We start from the raw sequence: 20,624 nt of genomic DNA, 5'->3' as shown, positions 1-20,624 counted from the left end.
AGGCCATGAGTACCATTCACAGAGAGTTGGGGAATGGCTGCAATCACAGCATTGTAAGATGGCGAAAGATGTACCCTTAGGCCCCTCCTCGATTCAGAGATGGTCTTTCCTTTTCACGTAAATGGCCTCCTTGACTCCGGCGCTCAAACCAGCGTTCCTCCCTGTCCAGGATGTGTACATCCTCATCATTGAAAGAGTGTCCACTGGCCTGTAGGTGTAAATAGACTGCAGAGTCCTGGCCTGATGAGGTTGCTCTTCTGTGTTGTGCCATCCGCTTCGCCAGAGGTTGTTTGGTTTCCCCGATGTATAAATCCTGGCAATCCTCCTGGCACTTAACAGCGTACACTATGTTACTCTGTTTGTGTCGGGGGACCCGATCCTTGGGGTGGACCAGTTTTTGGCGCAGCATGTTTTGGGGTTTAAAAGCCACAGAGACCCGGTGTTTAGAAAATATGCGTCTCAACTGTTCCGATACTCCTGACACATATGGGATCACTACAGGTTTTCGCTTGGGCAGCGGTTGTCCTACTCTCCTGGATCGGCTGGAGCTTTCTTTAGGTGCCTTACTTGGATGAGTGACGAAACGTTTCTCCCACAAAACGCTACGTCCAGATGAACAGATTCAACTTTTGGAAAAAAATAAATACATTTAATTTCTCTGAGATTCTGTAATATTCAGTTACAGTTCACAACACAGCTACCTGTACATGCAGTATTATACTGTAAATATAAATCTTGCAAGATTGATCTGAAAACTGCTGTTCACAAACGCTGTCCATCTAATCTGACTGAGCTGGAGCTGTTTTGCAAAGAAGAATGGGCAAGGATTTCAGTCTGTAGATGTGCAAAGCTGGTAGAGACATACCCTAAAAGACTGGCAGCTGTAATTGCAGCAAAAGGTGGTTCTACAAAGTATTGACTCAGGGGCTGAATAATTACGCACACCCACTTTGCAGTTATTTATTTGTAAAAATGTTTGGAATCATGTATGATTTTCGTTCCACTTCTCACGTGTGCACCACTTTGTATTGGTCTTTCACGTGGAATTCCAATAACAGTGATTCATGTTTGTGGCTGTAATGTGACAAAATGTGGAAAAGTTCAAGGGGGCCGAATACTTTTGCACGCCACTGTATACACATACACACACACATATATATACACACACACATATATGTATATGTGTGTGTGTGTTTCTTTTAGAATGTTTAAGTATGTAATGAGAATAAAATTATAAAATGAATATTTCTTGCTTGATTGATATGCTATATGTATGTTTTAAACATCAAATAAAGATTTCTTTCAGTTGTTACATGTGAATGTGTTTTCTTAGAAATATATGAAGGGTTAAATTTATATATTTTTGAATGATTTTAGATAAGTTTAAATTGTATTTTGAAATATATTTTATAAATATATTTCAAAATATAAAAAAACAGCCAAAACATCTATGTGTTAAAACACATTTCAAAATATATTATAAATATATTTTTTAAATATATTTTAAAATATACAAAAAAATGGCCAAAAAATATATGTGCTAAAATACATTTCAAAATATATAAATATATTTCAAAATGTATTTTAAAATATATTTTTTTACCGTATGGGGTGATTGCTCATACAGAATGGTGATCATATTGTTGCTGAGTTTTCTTTCTTTTACAGTAGTTTCTACTTTAAAATATAAAGTACCTTAAGGTAATTGTTGTTGTCATTTGACACTATTTAACTAAGCTAAACTGACTTTGTTTAAATGTCACTTGGGAATATGTGAGGCAGAGTTGAGGCAGTTAGCCTAATGTCAACCCTCAGTTAATGTGGTCAGTCAAGTCCAAAGATTTCAGAGATTTGGGCCAAATCTGGGCAAAATATTAATTACCATCAGGAATTAATGAATTCCTTGCTCATGATATCCAGACTAATTTGGTTGGTTCTCACATACATTCCTCCTCCAAAGGAAGCAACACATTGAAATCTGTTCATCCATGACTTTATGATGTTTCCTCTAATTCTTTTAATGTCACGTAAGCTCTAATGTCCTCTGACCCAGATGAGTCATCTTACATCCATCCATCTTCTGTCGTGGTAAAGGGCTGGAGCCTAAGACCCCATTATGCTATGTTGTCTGTGTCACGGGTGTTGCGTGCGTACGATCTTTGTGGCACCTCCAAGGTGCATTGCATCGAAGATAAAATATACGATTGTGTCGGTTTTGACCTATAGCTAAATGATACTTTAGATCAGGAGCTCAGACACATACAGTCACACAGAGGGAGATGTTGTCTGTGTGGCGACACCTTCCTGCGCCTTATATCTGCCTCCTGCAGGTATAAATGTCAGTGACTGTCAGACTGGTTGTGGCGGTGAGCAAAGCAACCATTACGGTGGATATATCTTAACCCAGATGCCACAGAGCAAGAGTCAGGATACACCCTGGACAGGTTCTATCCTGACGCAGGGCCATGTCCACACTACTGAGTGTTCATTTGAAAACGCATCTTTTTCTCTCAGTTTTGGCCTTCTGTCCACACTGAGACGGCCTTTTCGGTCATGGAAAATGGACCTTTTTCAAAACGCTCTCCAAAGCAGATACATTTGAAAACGCCGTTTTCGTATGGCAGTGTAGATGGAGGCTTAACCCAGCTGCCATCTTAACCCAGCTGCCACAGAGCGAGAGTCAGGATACAGTCTAGACAGGTCACCAGCTTGACAGAGGGCTGATGCAAAGAAACAGACAACCACACACTCATGTTCACACCTGTGGGCAATTTAGATCACCAGTTCACCTAAGCACACTAACGACAACTGAGAGCCTACACAGGAAGAACATGCAAACTCCATCCAGAAAGGCCCAGGAGAAAAAAACTATTTTGAATTTAAAAGGGATGTATTTCCCCCTCTTTACACTGAGCCAAATTATAAGAAAAGATTTTTTGCACTGTGTGCAGTTTATGACTGAGATTTAGTCATTAACTGCAGACAGAGCCGGCAGTCTGTGCCAGAGCTGATCCGTCACCCTGCCACACAGATACTGGATGAGTCACAGGGTGATGAGTTAAAGTCAGCCTGAAAGAAAAAGACTGGCAAACAACAGAAATACTTCAGGACTTTATTCTGTGTGAAAACGGACATGAAGCCTGATTGTATACTTGATTTTTGTAGCAGAGATAAAAAAGAAGCGTCACGATGAAGCGACTGGTTGACATTCAAAAATACACAAAGCTGAAAACCAGAAACGCTGTGATGATGATTTTCACATGTAAGTTGGAAACAAACATTTTCACTGATCATTCTCACATGTTAATAGAAACAATGACAGACAGGTTACAGGATCACACTGCAGCAGTTGTTCATCAGTTCTTATTCAGGTTGCACTTGTGACAGTATTTTGTTCCTCATGAGTTTATTCATACTCGTGTAAAAGTAAATGCAGTGTTTTTAGATGACAGAGCTCCTGGCAGTGCCAAACCACACACAGCAAATATGTGATTACATGAATTTCATCCCAACACCTGTTTCAAACTTCCTGGATTTGTTTCCACTGAAACTTCCTCAATCTCTTGTTTTACCATTATCATCCCTTATTTATTATATTATGTTTGGATATTGGGGGTTTTTGCACCTTTGTCGTCTTGCTAGCTAATTTCTCTGTGCAGGCAACTGTACAATGGCAATGAATAAAGTTCAAAAGTGGGATTAATGACTTAGCAAGTTGTGTCAAGCTTACAGTCAAGGTTTAAAGTATCAGGAAAGCAGCTCTGATTTTACCTTACTCAACATGGTAATATTTGCTGAAGGCCAACATAGATTCATGTGGGGATACATTTAACATGTGCAAGCATAAATCGAGCCCAGCTCGAAGGTTACAGCAGTGAAAACTGAGAATCACATTATCACATGAGTGTGCATGTACAGTATATGTGCATGTATGTATAAATGTTTTTACAATTTATTCTGGTCTCCTTTTAGGTCACATTTAAGCTGCTGAACAACCTCCAAGAATGACCGTTGAATCAGTCAAATTAATTTCACTTCACACTTGATCTACTGACAGACTAAAGCAATTTCCGCGTATCCTTTATCAGGCTGTGTTAAAGCCTGATAACGGGCTGAGTTAAAGTGTGAGACACTAATCTGCAGCCATAACATTAGTAATAAACAGAAGCACCATGTTTTTGTTAAAATTGGAACTTATGAACAACGGCAAGTCTAATTTTACTGTGTAAGCTGGATGCAGCAAAATTAGACAATAACTGTTGAATCAGCAGAATTCTCTGTTTTCTCTTAGATTTTCTTTACTCTGCATTCCTCACAAAGACTTTCCATCATCTCCATACCCAGAGATAAGACAGAATAACATTTTATGGTGACACTTCACAATTAATTTCTTTGTGAGGTCCCTGGTGTCTGTCCCCCTGTTCACTGATATCACTTGGAAGTTGAGAAAGCAGCAGGAGACTCAAAGTTTAGCTGTTCAGAGGTCTGAGATACTTAGATGTACTGCAGATCATCAGGAGGTTAGTGTGAACCCTGACTCTTTTCTCCTTTATGCTTTCTGTAGATCACAAACCCAGCAAAAGCAGCAACAATGAGGACGCCAGAAACTAACAGACCAACTTTCAGTCCAACAGGTTCATCCTTCTTTGGTCCTCCTGGTGGACCTGCAGGTGAGAAACAGGTGTGAGGTGTCAGCTGTCAGGTAGGTGATGAGTGAAGAACAGAACAGAATCCATTTCCTCTTCAAACTGCTGTCAGACATTATCTACTGCACTCTGATCACATCACTCAGACCAGCTGCTTTCTACAAAGTCTCATCAACAACATCTTTAGAAACAAACATCAACAAGCAGGAAGCAGCTTCACCTCTGATCACACACACACTCAACTCTACTCACTCACCTGGAGGATCAACAACACTCAGTCTGATGATGCTGATGGGCTTCAAACCAAGTGTTCCTTTCTCAACGACACGACACTTGTATGTTCCACTGTCATTAATCGTCACATCCTTCAGAATCACAGACACGTCTCCATCCTTCATCTGTTTGTCCTGTAGATCCACCCGGTCCTTAAAAGATAGATGCTGGTTCACTGTCGTTTTCCTCCCATCCCGATACAAAAAAACATATTTCTCTCCCAGGTCAGCTCTGCTCCACTCCACAGTCCTGATGTTGTTTGAAGCTCGACATGTCAGCGTGACGTTCTGTCCAGACTCAGCTGTGATGTTTTTCTGGTCTGAAAAAAGAAAAACCGGAGAGCAGAGAGGTTAAAGGTCAAAGTACAAATGTTCACTTCTACAGCAGACACCAGAACTCTTCTGCTGAGAATTTCCCTTGAATTTCAAAGGTGAATTCCGCAAAAGTTTACTAGTTTAACTGGTGAATTCTCTTTTCCATAGACCTTAAAAATTTGTTCTGTGCTGAGGAACTGTGAAGAGTTTCTTAAGGCAGAGAAACTGATTTAAATTTCAGATCGTAGAGACTCACAAAAGTTATTCATAGACAAATAACGCGTTACTGTAATCCGATTACTTTTTTCAAGTAACGAGTAAAGTAAGGGATTACTGTTGCAAAAAAGGTAATTAGATTACCGTTACTTTCCCATCAGCACGCTGCGTTACTACGTTACTAAAACCGTGATTTTTTGCGAGAATGTCTCATGACAGTGACTTAAGCGAGTGGAACGTTTGTGGCAACAGCTGTGTGCAGATCAACAATGGGTAATATATCGAGTGCGGGAGAGAGTATGAGCGTGCAGCGTTTAAAGCGTGGAAGTACTGACCTTACTTTGAGTTTGATTCCATAAAAAGTGACAAAAACATTAGCGTCTGCTGTTCACTGCGTGGGAAAAAAAACCCCTTATTTTTACAGCGAAAAACCCCTAAACTTCAGAGCAAGCACCGAGTACGCTACCGTGTAATGGGAAATTCACAGACAAACTCGCGGATTCTTCCACTGACCGCTGCGGCCAAGGGCGATTTTAGCAAAGCACCGGCGATTTTAGCAAAGATTTTTAGCAAAGCACCCTAACCCCCCCCCCTCCCAAAATGGTTTGTTCCAGCTCGGCTCTCCCCTACTCTGGCTCTAGCACCCTTTGGTTGAAAGCGATGGTGGCTGAGATGCAGCGGAACGGAGGTGTAAGTGCCTGGCTTAAAACAGGACATATTTGCTGCATTTAACCTTCAGTTACTCTTTATATAGTTAGGTAGCAGTCAGGCCATGTTTCTTTTTAGCTGAAAAACATTACACCAGGTAACCTGCAGTGTTGAAAACGTGTTTTCCAACGATGTTTGCTACCCTACAATCCGTCCTACTCTGTAGTAAAATCAGCGACATTTGACCGTCCTGTTGCTTCCATTGAAATGTATACAGCCTATTTAAAATCTAAAACTTAACATTGTCCGTAGCCTGCTGTTGTTACCACTGTCCTGTTTGAAATGGATACTAACTAGCTAACTGACTGAATGCCCATTAACTTTATAACTCCTGCTGTGTGTGTGTGTGTGTGTGTGTGTGTGTGTGTGTGTGTGTGTGTGTGTGTGTGTGTTTGTGTACAGAGAGACAGCCAGGTTCATAATGGATATAAGGTAGTTTTTTCAAAAAAAGGAGCCACATTCAGGTAAAAGTGTAAAATCAAATTATCCGTCAATAAAGGATTATGTTGGATCAGTGTTTCAATATTTTTTATAATTATTTATATCTTTTATTAGGTGTACATGTGGTTTGGTTATTTGCCTTTTGGTTGAAAGTACACTGAGAGAGGACTTTTTGTTAGTGATCTTAATAGTATTTTTTTTTTTCATCTAATTGAATACAATCTATTTGTGTGCGATTGTCAGTCCAAAGAGGGAGAGAGGAAAGAGGGGAACGTGAGGAGAAAGTACAAGGTCAGGAAGAACCAGGTAAGAAAACAGACAGGGAACAGTGACGGGCAAAACAGAAACTGTTAAACTGGCAAAGAGAAAAAACCTGATTTTACTCATACAATCTGAAAGTTGTGTTCTCCCTATATTAAAGCTGCTGTACAGAATCTGCAAAACAAACTGGGTTGAAACATTTTTGACCTTCTTTAACAACATTCCAACATAACATTATCATTGATTGGGGAGATTAAAATTAATGATATATTTTTATGTGGTTCAGCCACAACTCTACTAAAACCTCAGCCAGTAATAGGTAGGCCAACTTTTGGACCGTCCAGTTGTCTGTATGACTGCCGCAGTACGTACATCACATTTGCACACTATCAGAAAGTGCCAATCAGCCCTGGTGGAGTGATGAGCTGTAAAGAGAAGCACAGCGCTCTGTTTATATTCTAAAAATGTTTTAAGCTTGTTTCAAAGATTCTGTACTGCAGCTTTAAATGTTTTCCAAAAGCACACATACACTTATCAGTGTTTCTCAAACTTTTTACAGTGTGTACCACCTGAAAAAATGTCAAGCTCTCCCAAGTACCACTATGAAAGCATGAAACTCATAAATCTTACAACACAAAATTAGTATTATTGAATTAGTAAAATTAGTATCTGCAGTAAAGATTTTTTCATGCATGGTATATATTCTACCACAGGAAAAGTTGCCTCCATTTTTATATTTTTTTTTAATATTTTGTAATAATTTATTTGTAATAATTTATTCTGTTTTGGGAGTGTATTTTTATGTGTCTGTATTATATTATACTCACACATTAAAAGTGAATCTCTGTCCAAAAAATGCACTCAGTTTACTTTTTACTCACTATGAGCATCATTCATTATTCTCCCACAGTAATTAAGGTTAGGATATGTAAAAGATTTTTTATTCCAATCCATTCTTCTTTTGCAGCATTTAAATAAACTTTATCAGATTTGATGGTTTTGTTACAGATTTTTGTATGTTGTTCTTTATTTATGCCGTGGTTCCTAGGTTCTGTTAAGATGTTCCTTATTTGATTACCCTCTGTGTGCCCCTCTGTGTATCTGTGAGCCCTCATTTCCCCTCCTTGTGTTTTATTCCATGTTTTCCCCAGCCCGTTATGTCTGTGCTCTCTCTCCTCCTGTCGGAACCTCCGTGTACTTCCTGTTTTACTTTGACAGTCTCCCGTCAGTTTTGCGTTTACTGTCTTGTTGCCGTGTCTTGTTATGATTATCAGTGTCACCTGTGTTCCCCGTGTGATCCCACTTCCCTCGTTAACCCTCTGTGCATTTATGTCTGCGTCTCCCTCAGTTCTGTGTCGCATTGTCCCTCATTCATGGCTGTGTGTTTCTCTGTGTACCAGTTTATTGTTTCCCAGTTTAGTTTCTTATCAGTTTGTTTCACCGTTTCCCTCCAGCAATAAAGCTGTGTTTTGAATTTATTCCTTTCTCTGTGAGCTTGTGTTTGGGTCCACTTCCTGCCTGCCACACAGCCGAATCATGACACAGAGAGACTTGATGAATTTAAGAATCTTATGATTTAATAAAGAAATTTGCAGACTTGCACAGAGATGGTAAAATCATGATGACTGATAATAGAGACAAAGACAACAGACAATGAGGACAGGGAGGAACAGGGGTTTAAATGCACCAAGGAGACAGTCAGAGGGAACTCGGGACAACTGGAGACATTTAAGGATGCAGGGACTGACAGAGACAGGGAAGAAGTCTCATCGTGACATGTGAAGTTTATTTTGGCTGGCTGGGCAGCTCTCTGGGTGCTCAGCACCCCCAAAGCTCTGATCCTAGAATCGCCCCTATTTTCTGCTGTTCACTTGCATCTATTTGAAAGACTGAGTGTAAACACAAAAAAATATTTTATTTTATGTGCTGGAATGTGCAGAAAATAGGTTTAAATGTTAAACAAATTTCTTCCAGTCAGAGAATGTTGCATATAATTAAATTTTTGCTTGATGCATAAAGTTAAAAGATTAAAACTAATAAAACAAATATTAAAAAGAGACTTTTCCATTTCATTACATTTTATATGATGGATTAGGCAGAAAGTAGAAGAGTAGAAGATCTATCGCTTTATCACCTATTCAGGTTGTAAATCATGTTTTTAAAAAGTTACTAAGAAACTAATTACTTTTGAAAATAAGTAATTGTAAACTAAAGTAAAGTGTCGTTGTCAGAGGCTACAATGCACGTGTACCATCATGAATTTAAAACAGGGTTTAATTTAAAACAGAAAAGTGGGAATCATGTGTGGCTGCCATTCACATGTGTTACTGATCATGTGACTCTGAGGGTTTACAGATTTACACTCCTGTGACATAATATCACAGCACAAAATATATATATATATATATATATTTTATTTTTTTGAGCATTATTTATCAAGGCGTTAACATGAACATGACAATTTATATCAACTATGCACTGAACTTTATTTCAGTGATTTGACACACGTTAGATTAATTAAAAAATAAGTCAACAATTTATCTTCTGAGAGCTAAATTATCTATGATGGCTTACCCAAAACACCCAGCAACCTAGCCCTCACATTTCGAGTGTATGGGAATACACGCCACACTGAAAGCTAAATATCAGATATTAAATCCATCTGAGAGCAAGACACAGCTTTACTGAATTTAATTTAAAACTATAAACGCAGACAAACCCTAAACAACCTAAAGTTAAAAACCCTGGTTCCAAGACCTGGAGATCATGACGACCACATTCAGCTGCTGCTTGTTTGTGTGTCTGTCTGTATTCACCTGAAAAGCTGCCCTGTGGGGCAGAAATTAGATGACTAATTTTGCTGCTGATGACTGTCCCATTTCTTCATCTTCTTCACCGTGAGAAACTCTTACGTTGGATAGTTTAAAAAATAGTTTAAAAAAATCATTTGTTTCAGAGCATTTGGCCGAAACTCAGCCAAGTATGGCCCCGTAGACTGCACTAACATTATTAAAGGCATAGCTCTGTTATAGACTTTGAGAATAATACTCCTCCTTTCTCTCTCTTCTGCCTTTTAGTGCTGCTGAGCTCACTATGAAGTCCATATTCAACAGCATGAATCAAACTCAGCTATTATGTCTACTTCATTTGTCATGAAATATCAGAGAACCAGACCTCACCTGCCCATAAAACTACATGTACAGACAATCCCCCATCTGAAAATGAGGGACTGTGAATAAAAATCTCTGTAACTCCTAAAGTCTTAATGGAAAACATCTTTAAACACATTTGAAGTAAACATGAACACCAACTAAGGGTTAAAGATCCACATCCCAAATTCCCCCTCAATATTTGATATTTCTTAACTTGATTTTCATAACTTTTATCTTGAAGGCACCCATTGCAGGTTTAGGTTGCATTTAATTCTAATTGTACATCTTAGATAATAGAAACAATTTTTCTTAAAAAAAATGAAAAAAGTTGTAAATCCTGGCTTACTTATTAAACCCAGATGTTTTAAAATTGGTAGAGACCACAGCTCACCTTGCGAGGCAGAAACCAGCAGGCACACAGAGAGCAGAGTCCAGCCAAGAAACCCAACCATTCTCACCCTCCAATACATGAAATGATGAATGAAAACTAAAGTGCTGTGAAAGCTAGAATTTCTGACTGTGAGAAGAAGTGGAAGTGGGAGGAGTTAAGTGGGAACGATGCAGTGGGTGTGGGTGAAAGGCTGTGTTGAGTCAATAAATTAATAGACTAATAAAACTGATGGCAGAACTACACTACTTACAGTATTCTGTTATGTCATTTTAAAACCTTTAAATTATACTCACATATAATTTTACAGTCATTTTAATACATGACTGTTCAGTGGTGTGTTGCTAGGAGACAATCCTGATCCTGCTGTATTAAATCCATGAAAGAAAACAAAAATCCAGGCACTGAGAGCGAAATGACTTGTGCCAGTGTGAAAGCTGCTGCCGTTGGTTATCAGGTCTCAGTGTGGCAGCTCTGCCTGTGTGTTTCTTACAGTGAGGAAAAACATGCCAATAAAACTACACCACCTCCTCTTCCAGGGCTCTGAGAGCCATTACACAGCATTTTTCTGATAATAAAATGAAGCCTTTTTTTTTATTTTTATTTTTTTCCATTTAAGAATGATAAATGGAATGATAAAAGAATAATCCCATCAACCGGACACAAGTTTTCCTTTACGGCTTTTGTAGAAAATCACGAAAAATATTCCAATCTGCAAACAGAAGACAAATCCAAGTTTTTGATTGGTTACAAGCTCTAGCAGGAAAAGATGGATTAACTTAATGAGTCGTGACAGTTTCCTCTGATTGCAAATATAAACGTAAGTAGTCCCAGATAACAGACAGTTACTTGTGTCATGGTTGTTCGCCTAATAACTTTAAGTTTGTGTTTCAGTGGGTTGTGGGGGTCCATGCAACACACCTAATGAATCACATAATTAGAGGTTAGGTCAGTGAGTATCAGAACCGCCCCAAAGGGTCATATTCACTAGACATTACCTGGGAACCTCCATCCACATAAGTGCTTTTACAATAAACTACTGTACAGTACTTACAGTGCTTGTTTAATAATACAGGCCTCTGAACTTAGCTCCACTTAAAACCACTTCACAGCATTTCACCTTCTGTGCACATTTATAGTTTTTAGTTTTATAGAGGTCAGTACTCTGTATTTTCAAGACGTGTTTCTGTGGTTGTATAAATTCCAAGCCACAAAGTTAATACTATAGCTTCTCCTTATACCCAGTAAACATTTGCCGCCACTAACATATCTGACAACAGTTTACTGAGTCCTGCTGTTGACAGTTCTCAGGACCTACCATGTATGTATTCTGTACTAACAATCAGTGTTGGGTGTAACGCGTTACTGTAATTAAATTACTTTTCCACTGAAAAAGTAGAGTAACTGATTACTGTTCATTTTTAGGTATTTTAATTACAGTTACTAACAGTGTACTTACGTTACATTGAAAAATAATTAAACTCGCTGAATATCATTATTTAATTTCAATAATTTATCTTCTAAACGTAGAAGTAAACTCTGCCGCTTTAACATCGCTGTAGTGCAGCTGCACGTCATTTCGCGCCAGTTTGCTGCATAGTCGTATTCTACAGCGGAAGATGTCGGACTTGGCTGAAGCGAGTGGCTGTTTTATGACATGGACATATTCCCGTCTCTTCACTTTTCTGAAACAAGCAGACAAGAATATTACAGTAATATGTAAAAACTATCGGCTGCTGTTAATAGTGCGAGTAGCGCCTGACACGAGAGCATGGACGAACACTTCTGAGTGATCCTTGTTCATCATCCATGGATAACACCGCGGCAACTCCTGCTAAGCAGGCAAAACTTGATTTTACTTCAGCAGCACAGAAAGCGTCTGAAGGTGAGCTTAAAAAATGATTGCAGGCTACGTTGTGGAAGAGATGGTACCGCTGCGTACTGTAGAGTCTCCGTCTTTTAAAAAAATGTATTTATTATTTAAAGAGTTTAATTTCTATTGTTTGCCCACTCAAGGTTTATAGGGATTTTAAGAAGTATTTAGTTAAATTACTTATTTAGTAGTTAAGTTACTTTTCTGACACAGTAATTAGATAAGTATTTTAAATTCAATATTGACTAAGTAATTAGTAATTAGTAATTACTTTTCTAAAGTAACTTACCCAACAGTGCTAACACATCTAAAAACAATTTACTGAGTCCTGCTGTTGACATTTCTCAGGACCTACCATGTATGTATTCTGTCCTAACAACAGACTGAGACAGCAACAAAAGTACATGAAGTAAATGCAGATGTATAAATACACAAATCACCAAACCTTTAAAAACTTGAGTTTGCAGGACACTTTGGAAGAGTAGCTTCTGCTCACATTCATGGAGAACCAACATCTCCCTCTACTGGACGTAAAAAGTACCTCAGGGAGGTTTTAAGTTGACCCGTTCATCTTCAGAGAATCCAGAGAAATCCCAGTGCACAAAGGACCAGGCTGCAGACTGTGAATGCTGAAGGTGTTGAAGCCCTCAGGCAGCACTGCAATAAACACAGACTTACAGGTCACTGCAGGAACTCAGGAACACCTCTGAAAATCATCAGCAGCTAACCCAGCTTATCACTACATATACACTAGTTACTTTACTAAAAAAGGGAGATTGGTGTGGGCTCCTCTTCCTGGTCATCTGTGCTATATGGGCGGGATCGTGTTGTGCTATTTGGCCCTCACTGGGTCTTGACAGGAGGCCTTCCTGAGTCTCCAAAAGTTGAATCTGTTCATCTGGACGTAGCGTTTTGTGGGAGAAACGTTTCGTCACTCATCCAAGTGACTTCTTCAGTCTCAGCTGACTGCAGGTTTCCCCAAATCTTATAAACAGTACATTTGCATAATGACTGAAACCAGCCCACTGAAGGAACAATGGGCTGGGAGGTCAGTTCCTTAATCATAATTATGCAAATTCCCATGACCATTGATCAACAATCACTGACCAAAACCCACTGATCAAAGAACACTGATCAATGGCCATGAGTACCATTCACAGAGGGTTGGGGAATGGCTGCAATCACAGCATTGTAAGATGGTGACAGATGTACCCTTAGGCCCCCTCCTCGATTCAGAGATGGTCTTTCCCTTTTCACGTAAATGGCCTCCTTGACTCCGCGCTCAAACCAGCGTTCCTCCCTGTCCAGGATGTGTACATCCTCATCATTGAAAGAGTGTCCACTGGCCTGTAGGTGTAAATAGACTGCAGTCCTGGCCTGACAAGGTAGCTCTTCTGTGTTGTGCCATCCGCTTCGCCAGAGGTTGTTTGGTTTCCCCGATGTATAAATCCTGGCAATCCTCCTGGCACTTAACAGCGTACACTATGTTACTCTGTTTGTGTCGGGGGACCCGATCCTTGGGGTGGACCAGTTTTTGGCGCAGCGTATTTTGGGGTTTAAAAGCCACAGAGACCCGGTGTTTAGAAAAAATGCATCTCAACTGCTCCGATACTCCTGACACATATGGGATCACTACAGGTTTTCGCTTGGGCAGCGGTTGTCCTTCTCTCCTGGATCAGCTGGAGCTTTCTTTAGGTGCCTTTCCAGCTTTGACAAAAGTCCAGCTGGGATAACCACATTTACTCAGGGCCTTCTTGATGTGCTGTTCTTCTGCCTCCCTGGCCGCTGTGTCAGTGGGGATGGTGTTCGCTCTGTGTTGTAGCGTCCTGATGACACCCAGTTTGTGCTCCAGTGGATGATGAGAGTCAAACCTTAGATACTGATCCGTTGTTCTGACAAAACGTCCTACCTATCAAGCTGTCCTACTTGTTGTTACTGCGCATGTGCACAATTCAAAACGGCCATATTTCCAGTTTAAATAGTACACGCCTATTATTTCATCCTACCCCGATCTTGTGCCGATCTCGTTGCTTCGAAAAAAGGTTTGTATTAAGTTTTACTTCTTTATTACAGATGATAATTGTTTACCTTAAGCTGCTCAATCGAAGTCATATTCCAAGTGTTTATTTGGTGCCTTTAAAATTTATTTTAGTCCTCCTGCAGTTACTACACACCACTCGCCGTTGTTATGTTGAATAAATGCTCCGTTGTTATGTCGAAGAAAGTACTTTTGCACCACATACTTGTTAATTGCGTGATAACGTTGTGTAGTCGTTTTATTTACTGTATGGATTCCAAAGCCATGTTGAAATTGTCCGATTTTCTCCTTAGTTATGGAGAACAAATACGAGGAACTGCTCATGTTTCTGTCTGTTGGGTCCTACCCATCTGAATACGATAAGTCCCAGAGCACACTGGATTCTTGTGGTATGTGTTCATTTAGTTATTAATTTGCGTAATTTGTTGTGAAGCAGCTTCTTGCTCAAAGTGTTAGTCTTAAATAGGTTTTCAGTGGCAAAAACTATTGTAATTTTTAATTTATTAACTTTTTCTTTAGATTGTCAACATTTCTGCACAGAAAATACTGCTCATTGACCCCATGGGGAATGAAGGTGTTTATGACAGGAAAATTCTGCGCAACTGGAGGTATGTATGATACTGAGGTATTATTCTTGTATGTTTTATGTTCAGGTATTAAACATAAAACATTTCTTGTTTCATTACAAACATTTTTGTTCAACTAGGAATTTTCTGAGGATGAGAGGGCATGAAGACACCATGGAGTGGCAGTTACACACTATGCAACACAACAAGCAACAGGATTCCAGCAGTTGCGGAGTTTTGCTGTTAAAGGTAACCCTTATTCAAATGATTACATTTATTGTTAGCTACAATTAGGACTTTATAATAATAATGAGAAATCTCACAGTTTGCAGAACACTACCTTGCTTTTGGAGAGGTCAGTGAGGTGTTAACCACTACAGAAGCAGTTGTGCTGGAGCGAATGCAGATAGCTTGCACCCTACTTGAACATCGAGGTAAGTCCAGTAAAGTCCTTATCACGTTAGAGTGTGTACTTCCAATTTAAATGGTGATTTTCAAACATTTTCAGATAAGACCCTTCTTAAAGTCTAATTAAAAAAAATTCAGGGGACTAATTTGCTATGAAGTATTTGTGGAAAAAATGTACTATTATTTTTTTTAATTAATCAATAAATAATGTTTGATTAAAACCTAACCATGAATGTGTTTCAGGGAACACTGAGGACTACTGCACTGTTTGCTCTATGTTAGATGCTGACGCTGACCGCAGATTGAAATGGTAAAACAAAAGAAACACATAAGTCTTAGTATCATTACTTGCTAATCATGTTTAAAATGTTGACTAATAGTATTCATCAAACATAATATGAGCTATTTATTTTTCCTTTCCAGGTGCAGTGTGAATCATGCCAAAGATGGGCACATTTTGCATGTGCAAAATATAAAGAGAGCAACCAAGAATATAAATGCAAAAAATGTAAGGAAAACACATAACAACTTCTAATAAAAACAGCTGTCTTTTCCCCTCCATGTCTCTTTGTATTCTTTGTCAACATTAGATGATTGTGTGCTGGAGGCACGTTTTGATAGTGTGATTTGGCCACCTAAACATCCTACCTAAATAAATCCAAGCTGGAAGCATGTTCTGAACGTCCTAGCGAAATAAATCCAAGTTTTTAAGTGTGATTTGGCCATCTGAACGTCCTACCTATAGATATGTACAATGGAGCCATTAACCACATAAGGTAGCATATTCTGATAAGGTAGCACGGATTGATAGACAAGACCATAAATTTACGCTACGGTAGCGCTACGGTAGGATGTTTTGACAAGGTAGGACGTTTTGTCAGAACACCGTATGTGTAGGTTTACGGTACACGTCAGCTTTTAGATGTCCCCCATTACTGATGGAAATCTCACAGTCTAAGAAGGCTAGCCTGCCACTTTTCATATCCTCCCTGGTGAATTTGATGTGTCGGTCCACCCAGTTAATGTGATCCGTGAAATGTAGTACGTCCTGAGATTTGATTTTCACCCAGGTGGTACTCATGGCCATTGATCAGTGTTCTTTGATCAGTGGGTTTTGGTCAGTGATTGTTGATCAATGGTCATGGGAATTTGCATAATTATGATTAAGGAACTGACCTCCCAGCCCATTGTTCCTTCAGTGGGCTGGTTTCAGTCATTATGCAAATGTACTGTTTATAAGATTTGGGGAAACCTGCAGTCAGCTGAGACTGAAGAAGTCACTTGTATGAGTGAGGAAACGTTTCTCCCACAAAACGCTACGTCCAGATGAACAGATTCAACTTTTGGAGATTTACTTTCCTGGATGATTGAGAATGAATCAAGATGCCTTTCTGGGTGTTTCTGGTCCAACACACATGGTTTCTATTGTGGCTTGGGCTTCACTCTAGGCTGCAGCCACTTGGGGTTTCTGGACTTCTATTAGTTCCTATCACCCTAAGTGTGTGATGGTTTTCAGGCTCTGATGATTGCCTGTTGTTGTTTCTTCCAAACAACCCAGGGAGAGTCGAAAAAGAAGAAGGAAGGGGGGGATAATTATGTATTAGAAGATTACAAGATGGATGATGTCACATATGGCAATTTGCAGCCTTTTTCAACTACAGGAAACACTTTTCTGTGATTTCCTAAGGTTTGTACATTTGTTGTGAGGTTAGGACATGCACTAGCATAAACATGTACTGTCTCGAAGGAAATGAGCTTTTTATGGGTGGAACCAAACCAATTTCTGGCGTGTCTGTGTATTGTATTGATTGATATAGCAGCAGGGACCGCCAAGCTCCCAAACAAAAGTTAGTTTAGTTTTTTCTCTCTCTCTGAAAAACAATAATTTACTGCCAGAGAAATCTGAACGTGATTTCGAGTTCTTGCTTGGTAGAAGGAAGGAGAAAGAGAGAGAAAACTAAGAATAAGAGAATAAGAATAAGAATAAGAACAACTTTATTTATCCCGAGGGAAATTCTTTTGTCATGTACATGCTCAAAGCAGCAGGAGAGACAGAGGAACAGATGAAATAGATATAAGATATACAATATATACAATAAGAATAGTGTACAGTAATATACAGTAGGATAGTGCAAGACATAGTATCGGATAACTCTAACAAAGTAATATATATAACTATATCCTGGAGAATAAATAACTTAACTATCAGTGCAGGCGGTTCTAGAAAGTGACAAAGTATTGTGCAATAGAATAAAGGGAATAGCAGCGTATGATGGGGGGATGAAAACAAATATTCAATAAGTACTCTTGGGTAATATTGCACGGTCTGGGAGGGAACAGAATAACATTGGTAATCGTCTCAGGAGAATCACCTACAGAGTGAGGAAGAGTTAAACAGTCTTATTGCCACCGGTACAAAGGATTTCCTGTGGCAGTCAGTTCTGCATTTCGGGGCAATGAGTCTTTTGCTGCGTTTGCTCCGATGGTCCATCATGGGGGCGTGCATGGGGTGGGAGGGGTCGTCCATGATAGAAAGAAGCTTTTTTAGCATTCTCCTCTCAGACACCTCCTCCAGGTTCTCAAGTCTGACACCCAGGACAGAACCAGCCTTTTTAATCAGTTTGTTCAGCCTGTTGGCATCAGCTGTCTTCACCCCACTTCCCCAGCACACAGCTGCAAAGAACACGACGCTCTCCAACACGAGTGATAGAACATGGTCAGCATTTTCCTACCAACATTGAAGGACCTGAGTCGCCTCAGTAGGAAAAGCCGACTCTGCCCTTTTTTGAAGATAGCATTGGTGTTCTTGGTCCAGTCCAGTTTACAGTCCAAGTGTACCCCCAGGTACCGGTAGTCCTCAACGATCTCCACATCAGCCCCTCTGATGGTGACAGGGGTAGGAGGAGGAGCCTGCTTCCTAAAGTCCATAACCAGTTCCTTGTCTTTGTGATGTTAAGTTGTAGGTGGTTAAGCTCACACCACTCGACAAAGCTGTCCACCACACTCCTGTACTCCTCCTCCTGTCCATCCCTGATACAGCCCACGATGGCAGAGTCATCAGAGAATTTCTGCAGATGGCATGACTGAGACTTGTACCTGAAGTCAGATGTGTAGAGAGTGAAGAGGAAGGGTGATAGGACCGTCCCCTGCGGCGCCCCTGTGCTGCTCAGGATGTTATCTGAGCAGCAGGTCTTCAGTCGGACATGCTGTGGTCGACTTGTTAAATAGTCCGTAATCCAACCTACCAGTGGGGCGTCCACCTGCATTTCCGTGAGCTTATTCCCCAGCAGTGATGGTCTGATCATGTTAAAAGCACTAGAGAAGTCAAAGAACATGACCCTCACAGTGCTCCCAACTAAGCACGGTGAAGAGCGAGCAAACAGTTGATTTAACATCCTGATTACGACCACAGGTGTCAACAATCTGACCAGAACGGTGAGCCCTAAAATAACCCAACAGGGACTATGACACATGCTTTTATATATGGAAACAGACATATATGAAGAGGAAGGACCAGGTCACTATGTCACTGCTGATGAGAAACAGCAGATTACTAAGAGCAACAATGGAGGAAACATTTCTGCTTTATCTCTGTGAGTAGATTCTCTCTGTTTGCATTTCTGTACTTTAACCATCTGCTGTTGATGAGTTATTATGGAGAAGGCACAAAATATTTACGTCAGACTGAATTCATCTTAAGAACAAACTTGATCAATATTGTGATTGATCAATGGTCGTGACAATTTGCATATTAATGATCACTGAACTGACTTCACAGTCCATTGTTCGTCAGCGGTGCTAGTTTCAGTCATACCTTATAAGATTGGGGAAACCTGCAGTCAGCTGAGACTGAAGAAGTCACTTGGATGAGTGACGAAAGGTTTCTCCCACAAAACGCTACGTCCAGATGAACAGAATCAACTTTTTGAGATATACAGTAATAAATAAGCAATAAAATAAAAAGTAGGCTAAATGAATGAAGAATGAGGTGTTGCCAGTGTTGATGTATACTATCTTGCTACACAACCATATGAGGTAAACCTTGAGGCGAATGTCGTTGTAAATTGGTGCTATATTAACAAAACTGAATCGACAACAAGTGGCCAATCATATTGCTGTAACTCAGTATGATTGACCACCTATTACATCCAAGTTGTGCAGAAGAACATTTCTGACAGCCCAACATGTGAAAAGTTAAAGCTGATGTGCCACAGCACCACATGAAGAGACCAGCTGCTACTCCTGTCAGCTAGGAACAGGAAACTAAGGCAACAATTCACCTGCATTAGAAAACCTTTTGGATTTGGTGAAATTGCATCCACAATCGCATTCGCATTGTGGATAAGTAGCTGACAAATCTTCAGCAACTGTGTGATGATATCTTGTCAATATAGACCAAATTCTCTGAGGTGAATAAATTTATGCCATGAAGAAGGCAAAAGATGGTTGAAACCAGTACTAGCAAAAATGTTATATAAAGTATCCATTTAGAATTGGAGATCATTTATGGAGACCACTGTTTCTTTATCTACATATGATAGTATATGTGGATATACCCACCCCGGCCGCCAGTCCCCTCTGAGACTTTCCCCAAACTGCAGCCTCAATTCACATTCAATTCGTCTGCCGTTACCTGCTAGAAATGCTGTCAAACCTGAAGTGAGGCTGTGGTCTCAGTGAGTGAATTGAGCAGTATGATGTCACCAGTGCCTGCAGACAACTTGTTTGGTAATGCAGCAGCAGTGTGGTGTCCTTTCCTCTGAGGTTGCAGTAAATGGGTTAGACCAGTCTCACCAATGAGGCAAGCTGTGGCTCAGACTGTCTGTTAAACAGCTGCCAGCTTAAATTAACAATCAGTATTCTAATTCAAGATTATTAAGTCATTCTCAATCCAAGTAAAGCATGAAAGTCACTTTCAGCTTTAGTGAATAAAACTAAAAGGTTTAGCTCAGGAAGTAGAGCAGGTAGTACTATGAGTGTTAAACGCAAACGCAGTTGTCACATGACCATCCAGCATGTTTCCAGGTCTGATGAAGGCCTCTACAAGTGTGACATCAGCGGTCATGGAGAGTCTCCATCCAGCTGGATCACTGTCACAGGTGACACACTCACCTGTCTGTGTTTCTGCAGGTTTCAACATTCACAATGTGACGACAACTTAATGACTGTGTTTGCTTTATTTTAGACAAACACACCACCACACCTCCACCTACATCCACACCTCCACCTAGGGCTGCTCGATTATGGCAAAAATGATAATCACGATTATTTTCACTGAAATTGAGATCTCGATTATTTGACGATATTTATTTAACAATAACAATGTATTGAATAATGGCT

The 20,624-nt window shown here is 39.9% G+C and overlaps 1 protein-coding gene and 1 long non-coding RNA gene across 2 annotated transcripts; one reads left to right on the top strand and one right to left on the bottom strand.

The window, feature by feature from the left end:
- Nucleotides 1-3,145: 3,145 nt before the first annotated feature.
- Nucleotides 3,146-10,471, bottom strand: LOC120436152 (T-cell surface glycoprotein CD4-like). Its single transcript, XM_039606611.1, has 3 exons — nucleotides 10,403-10,471; nucleotides 4,903-5,238; nucleotides 3,146-4,664 (listed from the first exon to the last, which is right to left on the bottom strand). Exons 1-3 carry the CDS (start codon nucleotides 10,461-10,463, stop codon nucleotides 4,522-4,524), a joined length of 540 nt encoding a protein of 179 aa, XP_039462545.1. The 5' UTR covers nucleotides 10,464-10,471; the 3' UTR covers nucleotides 3,146-4,521.
- A 4,211-nt stretch (nucleotides 10,472-14,682) lies between these two features.
- Nucleotides 14,683-15,349, top strand: LOC120436172. Its single transcript, XR_005610206.1, has 4 exons — nucleotides 14,683-14,699; nucleotides 14,830-14,918; nucleotides 15,017-15,125; nucleotides 15,202-15,349. It is a non-coding gene; the product is annotated as an uncharacterized LOC120436172 (long non-coding RNA).
- Nucleotides 15,350-20,624: the final 5,275 nt, after the last annotated feature.

Source organism: Oreochromis aureus, linkage group 3 (genome assembly GCF_013358895.1).
Source record: "Oreochromis aureus strain Israel breed Guangdong linkage group 3, ZZ_aureus, whole genome shotgun sequence".
Taxonomy (NCBI): Eukaryota; Metazoa; Chordata; class Actinopteri; order Cichliformes; family Cichlidae; genus Oreochromis; species Oreochromis aureus.
This window is presented reverse-complemented; position numbering and strand designations above follow the sequence as displayed.

Excerpts from the sequence above, each read along its gene's own strand:
- LOC120436152 (XM_039606611.1), bottom strand. The coding sequence starts at position 10,463 with ATGGTTGGGTTTCTTGGCTGGACTCTGCTCTCTGTGTGCCTGCTGGTT. Across the intron at positions 5,239-10,402 it reads GCTGGTTTCTGCCTCGCAAG|ACCAGAAAAACATCACAGCT; the intron begins GTGAGCTGTGGT and ends TTCTTTTTTCAG. Across the intron at positions 4,665-4,902 it reads GAGTGTTGTTGATCCTCCAG|GTCCACCAGGAGGACCAAAG; the intron begins GTGAGTGAGTAG and ends TCTCACCTGCAG.